The sequence below is a fragment of the Lonchura striata genome, chromosome 8 (genome assembly GCF_050655825.1).
Source record: "Lonchura striata isolate lonStrDom1 chromosome 8, ASM5065582v1, whole genome shotgun sequence".
In the NCBI taxonomy this organism is placed as follows: Eukaryota; Metazoa; Chordata; class Aves; order Passeriformes; family Estrildidae; genus Lonchura; species Lonchura striata.
The window spans coordinates 15,767,003-15,783,671 of NC_140710.1; the positions used below are offsets into that span (position 1 = coordinate 15,767,003).

A 16,669-nucleotide genomic window follows, 5' to 3' on the forward strand; every position below is an offset into this window, starting at 1 on the left:
TTTATATTTTGGCATTTAATAGAGCTTCACCTACCATATGTGGTCTGCTTGAAACCATACTATTTACATAAAAAGTAGATTTCTTCTGAGTATGTTATTCTCTTAGTGATGAGAAGCTAAATGAAAACTAAGTGAAGTCTCATAGAATGGAGAGAATGGAGAAGTGGCATTATTATAGGCATAATTTCATGTACTGATAAGGGTTATGACAGCAGTCCCTGTTGATGGGAACTAGGATTTTGCTATTTCTTTTGCACATCTGCAACAAGAGAGGGGAAGTTTTGTTTCCACTGTACTGGACTGTATTGGAATTTTTTGGCTTGGGATTGCAACTTCAAGTTAGAGATAAAAGTTTGGAAACTGCTGAAGTGTTTGTACCATGGCTGTTGCCAGAACATGTAGTCAGGCTTCTTGGATTCTGTCGCCATTTGCTGATCTCCCTTTGGAGTGCTCATCACCTCTGTTGCACCATAGCCTCTGTCAAGCTTTTGTGATTGTGACAAACGTCAGTGTGAAGATTTTCTTTCAATGTCCTATTTCTTTGGAAGCCTCTTTGCGGGTTGTTCTCCTAGTGTAAAACCATCAGGAGGCCCTACAATGAGAAGCAACAGAAGGCAACATTTCTTGAAATGTTTTCTTTCCCTTCTGTAGCAAAGAATCTCTTATGCCCCTTTCTCTCCTTAGTGTTGGCGCAGCACTGCGTGGACACAACTCCTAATTCTGTAAGCAAGTCTTTACTTTTGGGGGTCCATGCTCCATGCGTTAGAAAATTCTGGCTGAGTCAGGGATTTTTGGTGGCTGGAAGCTAGATGATAGCAAGGACTCCCAAGGGAATTTTATTACCTGTTTAGATGAGGTGTTTTGGCTGAGTCAGGCCACACAGATTTTCATATTGAAGCTGTAGCACCAACTGCTGCAGCCCAGCAGCTATTGTGCGAGTGCAAGCAAACATTTCTCCTAAAGTATTCATCAGGACAACAGTTCAAACTGGGAGAGCATAGCAGAGATGACCAGCTGATTGAGGACCTCCCTATTTAAGGAACACGTTTTTCCTTTTTTAAAATCTGTTTCATCTCTTACAGGTGCAGTTGGGCACTTGCTGTTTGTGCACAGGAATTGAACCCCATTTAATCAGTGTCCTACTTGAATTCATCCATGTATAATGTAGTGGACTGTGGCTGTTTCTGCCTTAACAGCCTCTTGTTACAAAGCAGAAAGCTGTGACTTAGATTAAATTTAAATCCTGATTTGTGACATGTTAGCACAGCAAACTAATGCCAAAATCTGTTAAGCCTCCAAGTTGGGGTTTTTTTTCAGTTCTTGACATTGGGTGAGTGCTGAGATCTTGACCACAATTACAGTTGCTTTTGAGTAGGAGGAAATAGTCCATGTAGTTCCAGTAATGCAGACAAGCCGTCACATCTGGTTTTATGAATGACTTCAGGGGGGAAGGGAAATTTGCAATTGATTAACATTATTTGTAAAATAAAAGACTACTCTGGTTTTAGGAATTAGTGTAGAGAGCTTTGGGGACCTTGGCAGTTAGCTCAAAAAAGCAGCTCTTTTTTCTTTTCCTTTTTTTATCTCCACCCTAAAAAAATATTCAGAAAAGTATTCTGCTAAGATACCTAGTAGTTCCAAAGCTGTACTTCTAGCTCTTCAAAATTAAATTACAATTTAATAAACATTTAGTCATTCTGGGTTATGATAACTTTTTAAATCATACATACGATGAAAATCCTATTTTTATATGGCATATTTTACTGTATTTGTCAAACAGGTTTTTATTGTCTCATTGTCTATTGAAATGATTACTAAAATTCAAGAGCATATAAAAAGAAATGCTAACACTTTTAGGAAAAAATGTTAGCAGTTTTACTGTGAGTTTTGATAAGGTCTGGTTTGGAATTTTTTCTAAAGGCAGGTTTAGTGTCTACTAGTATCACATCAGTGTGAAATGTAAATAATATTGTGCTCAAACACTCATCAGCTGTTAAGCATGATGTAGTTTAAGGTTCCACTTACCTTTCTATAACAACTTCTAACAGAAATGAGCAATCAAAATTCTTGCTCTTATCAATATTCTCTATAATAAATATATGGTATAGTACAGTGAAGTTGTACTTCGTACTCATGTACTACGTGCTCATAGGAGCAAGACTTCAGGAGTTACTAATGCCCAGAGTTTTAGTGTTCTCTTCTAAGAGGGGGCAGTTTTAGAATCACATTTAAAATTCAAAGCTGTTTGGTTTACACAAGTTAAGCAGATTCTCTAGTGTGTTCAGCTTCATGGTACTCTCTTCAGCAGTACCATTGCCACTGCCATGCAGTTTGGATGTTTTATTCTTAAATGGGATTTTGGGGTAAATGCAGTATGTCAAAGCACTTGCTTCACCAGTTATTTGGTTCAGAATTGATCTGAAGCAAAAGGGCAAGCCCTGCATGGTTTTCATAAACAGTATTACTACTCTCTTTCACCACACCAGCCAGAATAGACTGTATTATTAAAAGACATGCTCTGACCACTACTCATTATTTTCAGCACCTATACTTAAAACATTTCCCAGACCTACAGAAGTTGAAGGCTGGCATCTTGAATTAATCTATGGAAATAGATGGTCTTTGAGCCAGCAATCAAAGTGAGGTTAAGCCTATTGCAGTGGGAAGGCTGCATAAATGGGCTCCTTTTTTCCTTCCTTTTTTTTTTTTTTTAATTAAGTAGTAGTAGCCAGTTTGTGGTCCTTGATAGTTAATTGTGGTAAACATATCTTCAGTCTCATTACACATAGAAATGTTTCAGAAATTTGCAGTGGCTCAGAAACTTGTTTTGCCAAGAGGTGTGCAGTGCTGCCTCTCACTGCTGTCCCTGCCTCCCACGCTGGCTGGGTGACGCTGCCCTTCGCCGCTGCTGGGGCCAAGAGGCAGGTCCCCAGCAGTTTGCTGTGGCACAAGGGGAAAGGATGCTGTGCTGAGTTGTCCAGTACTGGGACTACTCAGCAAAGATCAGCCCCTCTCTTTTAACCAGCAGTCAAAACACTACCAGAATTTAAAAAGGCTGAGAGTCAGTAACTGGCTGCCATTCCTTTGCCATGGATTGTGAAGCAGTGAGACCTGTTCTCTCTTTTGCCAGCACGAGTGGTTTAGTCATTATCTGTTTTAGAGCATTTCCACTCTTAAGATATTTTATGTTAAGTGATTTGGAGAGGGAGAGTAAAGGGAAGAGTTGTGCAAAATTCATTGATAGCTTATTGGCATAGAGAATGTGAATGGTTTCTTCTATTTTTGCACACTGCCTGCTTGAGCACTGCAAAGCAAAAGACCTGGGCCTTGCCCCTTATTGTTGTTTCTTTTTACACTTAATTTTCAGGTTGAGTGGGTAGAACACCTACAACCTAAAGGATGTAAGATTCATCCTGGGAGGGATTTTATCCAAATGAGAAAAATAGTTTTTTGAAAGAATATTCAACTCAAGCAGAGACTTGGTCATCTAATAAAGCTGGAATATGCTGTATTTTAAGTAACTTCAGTTTAAAAGTATAGTTTTGAGTTTGGCATTTGGGAGGTGCTTTTCTTAAAGAAAAAATCCTACCTAATTTTGCTGATTTAACTATTACATGTTCTGTCTTCTTGTGCCATTATCTTAATCTTAAACTGGAACACTTTTGAGGCTGCTCATCTCTGCAGCATGAGGCTCTGTCTCAAACCTTGGTTATATTGAGCAACAAAGCACGTTAGTGCAGGACCAGAGCAGCTTCACTTGCAGAACACCCTGTTGCTCTGCATTCATAATGACCTTCAGGGGTCACTGAGTGCACAGTTGCCTCCTTGGAAGAATTTATTTCACAGTGACCTTTGTGCCAGCTGACACATATGGATAACTAGGTGAGAGAATACTTTTTGCTCAAAAATATAATTAACTCTGGATGACAGGAGAGACAGAAGGAGTATCGTCTGTGGCTTTTGGGGGGATTTAAAAAAGAATGTTTACGTGTACAGGCAGTGTGACCAGCTTCTGGTGTTATGATCCACACTGGTGAACTCACTACTGCCTCAAAAGCAGATTGAAGAAGACAAGTCTGTCCTGAAACCCTTAAATCCAGGGGCAAAGATGCTGCTGAGACTGCTCAGGCTGAGTAGAACTTCAACTCAATTACTGCAAATTCCGAAGGCAATTTACTAATGATTATGGAGATTTAATTTCATTGAAGGCTTACTAAGGACTCTGTCTGGAACAAGGGCTCCAAAAACCTTTTTATGGAAGAACATAACATGACTTTAACAGATGGGATATAGGGCTTGTAGGGGGATAAAAACCTGCCTTGTAACAAAATACATTATTGTTCAATGGATGAACCATTAACTGAAGTATCTTTGGTAAACCCCAGTGAATAATATTTCTGAATTATTTATATCTTAATTACATTGTTCTCTTTGAGAAGTGTACATTCTTGGCATAATTTTGGCAAGCTTCAGGTGCTATTAAAGCATAGGAAAAAAGGTTTTCTTTTGGGTTTTGGTGGTTTTGTTATTTGATTTGGGTTTTTTTGCATTTCTCATTTATCTTTCTCCTCTGAACTTTAAAATAATATCCTGCTTTAAGGAAACATGTGATACATAAGTTTGTTTCTAGAAAGCTTGCAGAACAGGCATGAATAATTGTGCTGTAAAAATAAATGCTTTTTATTTACCAACATTTTTAATATATCTTTCTTTAAAAGCTGAGTAGTAGCATACTAATCTTGATGCTCTATTTTTGATGTCCTTAATTTTTGTGTTAGACAGGGAAATCAAAGATCTTAATCTGATTTGGATATACTTACTGCTTAAACAGCTTGCCATACAGTTGTTAGATCAATTTATTTTCAGTTTCGGTTTTCTCAAAACCTAACACTCAACTTGTGGTGGATTGCTTCCTTCATTTCATTTCATGACCCTTTGTACTAGTTGCTCATTGCTATTGATTATTCTATTTTTTAAAAAAATCAATTCTATTTTATGTGCCTATATATGGAAACAATGCCATGTACTTCCCAGTACAGCTATTAATAGCCTCTCTACATATGCATAATTATTTATTTTAATCTGCACTGACAAAAAAGCACTCACAAGTGCACTTAAAGTAAATTTGCATGGCTTTTTCCCCTTTCATTTCTTGCTCACTTTTTCATTTCCAAATTGCTTACTTGTTCTCTTCTACTGATAGTCAAATTCTGTGGCAAGATGGCAGTTCTCACTACTTTAAATATTTAATAATCTTTGAGTTGTTAACTTTTTGTACTAAAAGTAGCATCTATGGGTAGAAAAAATTTAATGAGAGATTACGGAAACTTTTGAAATTATAGTTGAGGACTAGTAGATTTCATCTTGCTTATGGAAGGCAGTATTGCTGGAATATGCACAGATTGAAATAGTTTGACCAACATTATCTGTTGACATGTAGGGCCCAGGCACAACCTTTGTGATCCAAATTATTTTGCAAACCAAGTTACTGTAGAGTATTGGTAGTGGTTTTGTGTTCTGGACATTCTTCAGTTTATTAGCCTGATGCTGTGCTCGTGAACTCCCTCCTGAACGTTTGCTTCTACCGTTTACTGTGGTGATAATTGATTTTATGACACAAACTTTCTACATTTCAGTTATGCCTTAAAATACCTTTTTGTTCACCCCAGTTTTCAGAAGTCAAGGCAACTTCATCATAGTGTTTAAGAAAATTTGATGGAATTTTGATCTTTTGGGTAGTTACATGCAAATCAGGCCAGACATTTATTAAATAAATTCTGAATTAGGATGGGATCAAATTCAAGTTCAGGAGAGCCCTTCTTTGATATGCACTCATTTACCTCTAGCGGGAATTTTTTGGGTGGGACCTAATGTCTGCTCATTGTCCGGGGTCTGTGCATGAGGCACACAAATCTTGTCACAAATGTAATTAATTGTATATGATTTTCACTGGTGTAGGTTCTACACCGGTGTAGGGTTCTGCCCTTAGTGCTCTCATTTCTCAATGATGTGTGAATGTGTAGTAGGCACGATTATGACCCCCTGTGTACTGGGGGTCTAAAGACTTTTCATCCCCTGCTCCTTTACTACACCAATTCCTGTTTGTTTTTTTTTAAAGTCCTTACTTGCAGGATTGAAAAATAAAAAGACCTGGTAAATGTATTTCCAGTAATAACTTGACAAATCTTTATAGATATGCCAATATTTCTTTTAAAAACTGCAAACATCACTACAATTTTTTTAACAATCTTTAAAAGGAACCTATTATAAAGAATGTATAAAATTTCATCATAGATTATAATTATTAGAAGTTAGTCTTCTTTCCTCTATCCGTCTTGTCTATTAAAACACAAATTAAATCTATAAAATTACAAACATGACTCATTAGCTCTGAGGCATATAACTGCTAGGCAAGCAGCCATGACAAATCCAAAAGTATTTAAATCTCTTGGTGTTAAAAATAGGCATAGTAAAGATGTCACAAAATTTAAAATCAAACCTGTTTTAAAATGTACCTCCAGTTAACATCGTATCTTGTGATATTGTTGCTTTAGGTCAATGTGAGTGTAAGCTGATAGTGAATGGCCTTACAGAGTTAACGTCCAGCAACCTGAGTGCTGGGCACTGTAAGTGTGTGTTGTCAGAAACAGTGTTGCCTGGTGATTATATTACTGTTTTTCTTCCTAGGGGGATGCCAAAGGCCTTGTAACCTCTGAGAATGTGAGTACTGGCCAGAAGTTGGACTTCCCAGATACAATGGTACAGCAGAAGCTGGATGAAGTAAAGGACCAAATCAAGCGAGAAATAAGAAAGGAACTTAAAATCAAGGAGGGAGCAGAGAACCTCAGGAAGGTCACCACGGATAAAAAGAACTTGGCATATGTGGACAACATTTTGAAAAAATCGAATAAGAAGTTAGAAGACTTGCATCATAAGTTACAGGAGCTAAATGCACACATTGTTGTAACAGATCTCGAAGATGTTGCAGGTACCATGCATTACTGTGAAATCAATTTTTATTTGTAGCTGAGATAAGCTCTCCCCATTTCACTTGAAAAAATTGTTTTGTGAATGAGCAAATCCAAAGCTGGTGAGCTTGTTACCTATGTATGTCTTTTCATTTTGACTTACAAATCCAGTACCTTTCTAGAGAACAGTGTCTTTTATGGACTATGAGTTCTTCACTTTTAGTTCTTAGCATACTAAAATATATTCTGTTACTGTAATGTTTCCTAGTAACTTTTCACTGTGTGAAAGCAAATTTCATGAACTCTTCCAGTGACTTTCTCTTAATTACACTGTAGACATCAGCATTGATACACCTTTTTACTCAATGCAGGAAAAATTACATTTATACTTAGAATTTTTGTTAGTTTTTGGTTTTTTAAACTTAAAACATAACTTAGAAAACGTTTTTTCAGTTGTGCTGTTATTTAACTTATCAAACATTTCTTACAGTGGCATTTCTTATAATTTGTTTAGTTTCCAGCCTTTTCCATAGCAAAGCTACTATTTTAAAGACAATTTGAAATAGTTTTCACAGAATGGTTGTAGTTGATGGTTTTAATTAGTATTTTCTGTGGCATGGCAGTGAGTCAATACTAATTTTGAATGTATTTTTTAAAAATACCAGGATTGGTATTTTAAGATGGAATGTTGTGAAAGTAAACAGTCCTCTTTCAGCTTTGTGGAATGGCCTGGGAGATACTGCCAGCCCGGTGATTTCACATTGCACAGACTCCTCTTGGCAAAATGTTAATAATGTGCACAAGCCGTCGCCGATTCATGTGAAGTGAATGCCAAGCCTAAGGAAGCTTGGGCAGTAGAATAAAAGTCTGCATCATCCTTGTGATGAAAGGTTGCTTACAGTGAGAATTTAGGAAATAGTGGTGGGTGCTGTCAGCAGTTCCTAGTCTGGCCCAGTGACATTCTGGAAAGGTGTTCAGGTGTCCTTGGTGGCCTGTGCAGTACTCTTTTTTGCATTTCATCTGTGTGAGAGGGTACAAGAGGTGGAGCCAGGGACACAGCTGGAACTAGTAAGGCTAAGTGGTTGCTGCAGCATGAAATGGAAGTGAATCCAATCATGTATGCTTTTAGATAGCCATTGGGCTTTTGGTAGGCATGAAGCATTCTGTTCCATGTCAGCTAGGGTTTATGAAAATTTGCTTCAGTGTTGACAGGACAGTAGCTTTTAAAGGAACAGGAAGAGTGGAACAGAAAAAGAATTGTATAAAAACTGTATATAGGCCAAATATTAAAAATCTGTGCAGTTATAATTTGCAAAATTAATCTAGCAGTAGAACTTGAAAAGTAGATAAGCACAAAAATACTCTTGTTGGAATAGTTCCTTCCAGTGTAGCATTTTTAAAAACCTTACCATAGTGAGTTAATGAGCAACATTGTCATTGTGTAGGACTTGGGAAATGCAGCAGAGATGCAAAGGATAAAAGATCATGGTTGATCTTATGTGCTTTTACATGCTTTTGATGCATGCTAAACTTCTTAGGACTGTGTTTTTAAATTCCATTCTGTTCTAGGTGTTAGTGGTAGATAGCTTGTACAGTCTTAATCATGGAAATATGCAAGAAAAAACTTGCAAGTTCTGTTGAGATCTTTATATTCTCTGTAAAGTATCAATCAGGTATTCCTGTGCAAGACCCATTTTAATAGAATATTTAGTATAATATTCTTAAGGAAAAAAATACTCTTTAATTCTGTTAATACCTCTTTATAGGTAAAAGATTTGGAAGCACCCACCCTCTGAAGTTGAAGTCTTTTGTGATGTTTGCCTTGTAATTTAAGTGCTTGTCTGCTTCCTCATTTGTGGTCAGTAGTACATGGAGGGGGTGCACTATCAGTAAATGTTGCCTGTCTTGAGACAAATGGCTGGAAGTCTTCTTGGTGATATTTTTATTTTTAATAGTGAAGCCTTAGGCTTTGCTTAAGGTATTGGTGAGCTTGGCCTTTGCAAAATAAAGTTGGTAATATAAAAGTTATGACAAGCCACACACACATGATATTGAGGAAGTACATAGATACATAGCCCTGAAAGTGACTGCCATCTAACATAAGATACCTCAGTGGAGAGGTTACAGATACCTCACTTGGGGAATTCTTGCTTTTGCTAAAATAGCCAGTGAATTTAGTAACCACTTACTGGTGCATATGGGAGCTCCCCAAAAAGTGCATTGTTTCCAGAGGTTATCTTTAGTGGTTGTTAGTGCTTTTCACTTTAGCTTATGTTTGATCTTCTTCTGGTCACTTAGTAACAAGTTATTTAAAAGAGAAAAGGAAATATATGGAAATTTTTTAGACTGTGCAGGTCATGAATGCTGAAAATAAGGTAAAGAGGGTTCAAGAGCTGTAGGAGTCAAGGTCTGTGTTCTCTTTGTCTACCTTAATACATTTCAGCACTAAAGCCCTGTGGTTTTCTCTGTCTAACAGAATATACTGTGTAGGTTTTTTCAGGTTCTAAGTAACAAAGTCAGGATTGAGATTCATTGAGATGATCCCTTTCACTTGTCAGGCCTCACGTCTTGAAGATTTTTTGACTGTTCTGTTGAGTGGTTGAAAGACCATTTTGGTAAGTTAGAACAGTCATTTAATCTTCCCATGTTGCTGTATCTGAAAAGTGGGTGTGAAAATATATTTGTAAAGTGCTCCCAATACAGAGCTAAGAAATGCTATACAGGCTGTTGTGACTCTGTGGTATCAAGCAGTAACTTATATTACTTTTTAACAAGCCACTAATTTTTAGTGTAACTGCTTTGTAATCAGCAAAGTGTAACCAATACATGTTGAAAATACATGTTGAAATCATTAAATATAGCATTAATTAATCTACTGTAGAAAAATCTGTTTTAACAACATTCCATTCCAAGCAAGTTTAGATGTTTTTGTGGTAGTTTGCCTAGAGCTGAAAGCTCACAATTATTTGAAGAATTGGTACTAAACTTTAACCAGAAAAGTACAGTTTGTCAAACAGCTTTATTACATACAGCATGTAAGGGTATTCAGAAACAACTTTTAACACAACATAGGTGTACTTTACCTTATAGGGATTGCTGATGAATCTAAGTTTGTTTTAGAAGTGGGACTTTGTACCCAAGTCTGCCCTTGCTGTGCAGTGTATTAGTCATACGAGGATGCAAAAATTTGTAGGTCAACACTTAAAAGTGAAGCAGAATCCAGCAACATAAAATGAGCAGGACAAGCCTAGCGACCATCATTGCTGAAATTCTGAGAGATGAAATGTGCCACATGAGGAAGATTATTTCGGTTTCAGAGATGAAGGAATTTTGTGTCTAGAAAACATACTTCTATACAGTAGCAGAGATTAAATTGGTGGTTTTGTGTTTGTGTCAAAAATAGCAGTACAGATTGTGGTTTCTAACAGGACTCAGGGAAACAGCTTACCTACAGCAAGTTACTGATTTAAGTAGACTTATAATACATAGAAAATCCATAAATTGGCAGATTGGTCTGTTTCATAGAGCTGAAGTTAAGGAGGATAGAGAAGTGCAATGATAGGAAAACCTTTGAGCGAATTGATAAAATTGGATAAAACATGGACAGAATTAACTCAAAGACAAGTTCATGCCTTTTCTTCCATCCTGCTAACTGACATGGAAGCTATCTGCTTTACATGAAGTCTGGCTATAAGCATTGCAAAGAAAATAAATTATTTTGTTACAGAATATGATTAGTTGGCTGTTTGGGGGATTTCTTTGTCCTTACAAATGGCTAAGGTAATCTGCTGGACACTGAAGTGTCCACATAAGCCCAAGTACTGGAAACTGGTAGAGGTAGCAACCAAACTGGTAATAGGTAGTGACTTTTTAGACAGCAGACTCCACCTACAAGCTCATATCCATAGGAATTTTATTATCACTTTGGGAGCCTCAATGTACTATATTATTATTGATGCAAATTGAAACAATGTCCTGTCACTTTTTTAGTAGTTAAAATTAGCTGTTACCTAATGGAAATTCATTTGAACTTCAGAAGTTTCCAGGAGGTCAGCACTGGATGGTTTCTGAGTGCAGAATGTCCACTGCTGCCTTGGACCTACTGGTGATTTAGTTCAAGTGCTGATCCAGCCTTCTGACTCCCTGAGAAAAGCCTGACAATGCATCTTTCTTCCTCTCTTCAGCAATGCCTAAATGCATTGCAGGTATTTCTGTAGGGTATGACACCGATGAGGCTAACTGCAATTACATATCCTCAAATAAGATTAAAATTAACTATTTACCAAAGGGTACTTGCTGCTAATTGAGTACTTAAGCAGCACGCTGCATTACCATCTGGGAACCCAAATTCAGAAACTTATATGGGATCCTCAATTTCACACTGAGCTTACTGAAGAAATAGTATATGTAGCATCTGGGGAGGAGATCCCAAAGGAATGAGCAGCAGTCTCAAAAGAGTAGAGTTATGTAACTGCTCTTTATAAATATTATTTAGATGGCAGTGATGGGTAAAAGGCAGTTTAGAAGCAAGAAGTTTTTGCTGGTGAGCACTGTACAAACTCAAACTGAAAAGGTTTTCAGAAGAGCAAAGATCACAGTTCAGATAAGCATTTCAGACTGAAAACTGCCATTGTCCTCATGTAATCCAAATATTAAATGAAAAACCACCCCTATTAACTTACTTGAAGTCTGGTGAGTATATTTTTATGAAAACAGGATATTTCAGGTGCTGAGGAAGGAGCACTGCAGCTCTTCCAGCAGCCTGGATGTGTGCTAACAAGCTGCACAGAACTCACTAGTGTTAAGCAACAACATTCATAGTGGTTCAGCATAATAAGACACCTGTTTGCTTGAAGTCGAGTTCACTTGAAATGCATTTGTTACTTCACTTTATACTCACTGTCAAAAAGAATATTTGGGCTTAGGAGCCTGAACCTGTACCCCAGCAAAGCCCTTGCTGTCCAATGCAAAGCTGTACTGGAATGTATCCAAAATGGCAAGTCTTGTACTGCCCTTATTAACCAACAAATGGGGCAAACTGGAGAATCTCTTCTGTTCCCCAGTCCCTGCTTTGAGTGAAATATCAATTTGGTATCAGTACTTAACTCTTGTCTATTTTTAGGCATATACATAAATTCCATTGATTGCAGTTACCTGGATGAATTTATTACTTATTTGTACTATGAAGATAACTAATGCTTTCAGAGGAGATTTGACCCCTTCTGTAAAGTGTTTTATATAAATAAATCTGAGATAACTAGCCATGCAAAGTCATTACAACCATCCAGAACAAAGAGAAAAGGAAACACCTAATACAGATGTAGCTTGTCCTGTTGCTGCTAAGACTGTCAATGCTTTCTGTAATAGAACCGGTTTGTCTGGCTGATTTAAAAATTAATCTGAATTCTTTAAGAAGGTGCCTCGAGCTGCTTACTGAGTAGTAATGGGGAGATTGGTTGGGGGGTTGGTAGAAGGAGTCCCTTGGAAAGCATCTCTGAAAAGCTATTGGTAATTTTTTTTTTTTAAACATAATATGTTAAGAAGCATGTTGTTCTATATTTGGGAGTTTAGTGAGCAACCCTTATGCCTGAAGGCAAAAAATTACTTCTTCCTAGCAATTAGTCCCTATTGCAGAAAAGTTTCCTTTGCTATTAGTTATTAACAAAGCATATAGTACAACAATTTGAACTAAGTAGTAGAGGGTAGGTTACACCCACAAGTACAGACCAACTCTTGAGATGACCCAGGTAAGTGGTGTGGTTACACCTTCACAGCAGAGACATGCAAAAGCAGGTAATAACAGCTGCCTGGGCAGCCTGAAACATGGTATCTCTAATTAGTCCTTAACTTGCAACTTGTGTGTTGTTTTAATGCAAAGAAAGGCTGCTTGTGTACATCTTTAAAAGCTGTGAAAGCAGACTTTAGGAGCCCCACAGCCTTCACAGGGGTCATCAGAAGGCTGGGATCTTTAAGTGGTAGAGGCTTGTATCATATATATATATATATATATATATATATGTATGTATATAAAGTTGATATATATTCATTTATATGATTAATCTACGTTACAAGGAGACTTGGCACTGTGACTTTCAAGTTCATGTTTGTTCTCATTTTGAATAGATTATTAGATGAGGTTTAGTTGAAACTGAAGACATAAGTGATAGAAAAGCATTTTGTTAATCTTTGTTTTACTAATAACAGATTTAAGGTAAAGCTGTTCAAGTGCAGTTCCACAAAGGAACCAAGCCAAAACATTGAGGAGAAGATCAATGACAAAACAGCTGAGCAGTAATGCAGATATTTTTTTTAACATCTGGTATTTTCTGTGCTACCTTTAAGTAGTGAGGATGCAGTAAGAGACTTGAAAGGGCTTGAAGTTAAGAGTGAATTAGCAGCAGAGGAAATTAAAACTCCTTACTTGAAATCTGTATGTAGCCTCAGCAAAGATTGCAATTTAGGAGGAAATTACCCAGCAAACTTGGAAGCAAAATGTATTAAATCTCCAGAAGTAGTTATCAGAAGCTTTTACAAAAGAAATATGAAATGGCAGATAAGACATCTCCCCTTAACACCTCATAAGTAAAAATTTGTAAGTTATTAGAGCACTGCCTGTGTTTTCTGGTAATTGAGGATTTCAGGATTCTTAGCCCTAGTTTTAATACAAGGAAGATTATTACAACTGGAAAAAAGATTTTACTGTTTGTATTCAGTAAATACTGTCTTCCAGAAAAGCAGTGCTATTTGTCCATAGAGAAGGTATTCTCTAAGTTCTTGGGGTAGAAGAAATAATTTTTAAAAATTATTATAGTGGAAATAATTTGTCCTCTTTTACCAAAAGGTTGGAAGAGAAGTCATTGGGGCTGCTAGGGAATATAGTTAGCTCTAAGTACAGCTGTGTTAGAATAGTCCAGTAGCCACTTATTTTCAGTTTACTAGCAGTTCATGTTGCAGAAGCTGAAATACGAAGTTATATAATAGACTGGTTATGAAAAGTTAAGGAGTTTGACTTTATAATTTAATTGATAAAACTAACTTGTATTCCGTGAAATTAATGCAACAAGAGGGAGACCTAAATACAGTAATACTGTCAAATGAAAAAGCTTTCTCCTTCCCATAGATCAGTCAGTTGTCCTGCCTATATCTGCCTATACATACAGTTATCCTAGATTTCTGTTAGTGGCTGCAGAGCAGAAAACAGCCAGCTTTACAATAAGAAAAAGGCTTATTTTATCTGTTCTTAATTTTTGCATAAACAGTGTCTGCAGTATTCAGACTAAAATGGATGAGGATCTACACAAGAGCTGTATTCAGACAGTGCTCATTAGTATCTGATACTATTATCCATATCTTTTGTTAAAACACTTTGATTTAAAATTGAGAGTATAAGGAACTTAATGGAAAACTGCATTTTTTTAATTGACTCAAGACGTTGTAGAAGAATTAAATCTCCTTTGAAATAAAAATAGGCTTAGCAGCAAACCTGCCGGTTTGCCCACTCCCGGAAGTGATTCATGTGAAGTGGGACATGTGTAGGAGTCACTGGGCTCTCGGGAGGCTTTGCAGGTTAAGGCGCATTTGCAGTGATGTTGGAAAGCAGCTCTGGACAGGAGGGTCACTTAATTCTCAAGTATGATGCTCCAGTTCTGTTCAATCTGTAACTTCATGGAATAGAGTGTAAGATGGGGTTTGGGGGAGTGGTTTGGGTGTTTTCTTCCTGTTGTTTTTCTTTTTCCTGCATGCTTATATCTTACCTTTAATTCACAGATTGTCCTAGCACTCCTGATACTCCAAATAGTGATCCTCGGTTTTCTACAAACAACAGATTGATGGCCTTAAAGAAGCAGTTGGATATAGAACTGAAGGTAAAACAGGGAGCAGAAAATATGATACAGATGTACTCAAATGGCTCTTCAAAGGTAAGGCTTTGGAATGCTTAAAGATCATTAACTGAATGTGGGTTTTCACATTGCTGTGACTGTACAATGTATAAACAGTATGCAATTTCAGTATTTTTAGTTTGGGCTATATTTTTGTTAAACAGTTACATCAAATCTGCAGCAAATTACTATACCATTTTTTCTTGTGGTTTGATACTCACTGAAGTGATTGTTTTATCAGTTTGTGCAGATGCAGTTCAACCTAAGTAATAAATCCGGCTTACTAAATTTAGTACATCTAGTAATCTTTGACCATGTGGGATTCACTTAGCAGCAAAGCTTGGTAGGACTGACTGGTGTCTGGTGTTTTTCCTAGCTCCAGTGAAAAGAAAAAGATCCATTAGTTTATCATTGTAATGTACGTGATAATTAAAACAAAGGCTGTATTGCCAAAGGAAAATTTTGAACTTGTCAAAGTTGTAGTTAGCAGTAAAAAGATCTGTGCCAAATGCTTCAATAGGATGTGTGTAGTATTCTGATAGAGATGTCATAACCTGCATTGATACATACACACATAAAATATACATTGAAATAATTTCTTTTTATGGAAGTGTGGTAATTTAGAGGTAGCAACTAATAGAATAAAGTGAAATTAAAAATAAAGCCACACTTAGTATATCTGAATTTTAAGTACTTGCACTCACTCTCTCTTGATAGCACCAGAATTTTTCCAAGGAGGTGGAGGGAAAGTGTTTGCTAGCTTCTAAATGGGTACGACTTATTACATATTCTTTTCTGTGTAATAAAATTCATCATACTCCAAGGATCCCTTAACTCAAGTGAAAGACAATCCAAAACTTTGAAATTAAGGAAAACAAAACAAAATAAAAAAGTCAACAAAACTAAATCCAGAAACTAACAAAAAAAACCCCCAGCAACACATTTTGTTGTGTGTAAGGCAGTCATAGTTCTCAAATAAGAAAAAAGAGAGGGAAAGACCCTCTATTTACATTCCCCTTCACCTTTCATTCATTATTCATGAGCTATTCTTTTTATTTACTTTTATTAAATCATTAAGGAGATTAATTTCCAGACTATGGGGAAACACAAGATTAGATCAAGAGTAGATCTAACAAATAGTGTGTAGTAGCTTGGTTAGATGTTTTTATGTCCAGATAGTAGTAAGTAAAATCAAAATGTTTTAAGATCTTAGCTGAGCCAGCACCTATCTGGGTCAGTCAACTTACTAAAAAGAAGTGTTTAGCTAGAAGAGTAGGAATCTGGGAATTACACTGCTGCCCCTTAGAACTGATTTTAACTAGAAATTATTGGAAAGGATCTTCATATTTTTGACTGAATTTGGGCTAGGTGTTGGTGGAGAGGTAGATCACTATGTGTCTGCCTGTTGTATTACTTCCTTATACCTGGAAAAAATAGCAGGGAGCACTGCTTTCTCCAGAAAATGAGTTCAGACTCGATGGACCAGAGGTATCATCAAGTTCCTTCTGTCCCAGGCAGCCTTATCTGAAAGTGACCTGTAACATACTAGCTGGGGGCAAATAGAAGAAATATCTGGAGTGCACATTATGACTAAGGTCCTGGGAATGCTGTCCATCCACCACAGTCCCTCAGCTCCTGGAGTCTGCATCCTCTGGGGCCATGTACTTAACATTAGGTACACTTACAACTAATAATTACCTGACCCAAATGGATCAAAAAGCATACATGAATTAGGTTTCTAATAAGCCCTTGGTAAGTAACCTTATAACAGGCTGAAAAACTTAACTAAACACTCAGGCTGTAATATTAGACATTGTTAGC

At 36.9% G+C, this 16,669-nt stretch overlaps 1 protein-coding gene across 1 annotated transcript in view; it reads left to right on the forward strand.

Moving 5' to 3' along the window:
• PKN2 (protein kinase N2) overlaps positions 1-16,669 on the forward strand; it is a 54,149-nt gene that overhangs the window by 16,782 nt on the left and 20,698 nt on the right. Inside the window, exons 2-3 of the mRNA XM_021526565.4 lie at positions 6,688-6,988; positions 14,736-14,887. Coding sequence (XP_021382240.1) covers positions 6,688-6,988; positions 14,736-14,887 — 453 coding nt within the window. The remainder of the gene's footprint in view (positions 1-6,687; positions 6,989-14,735; positions 14,888-16,669) is intronic.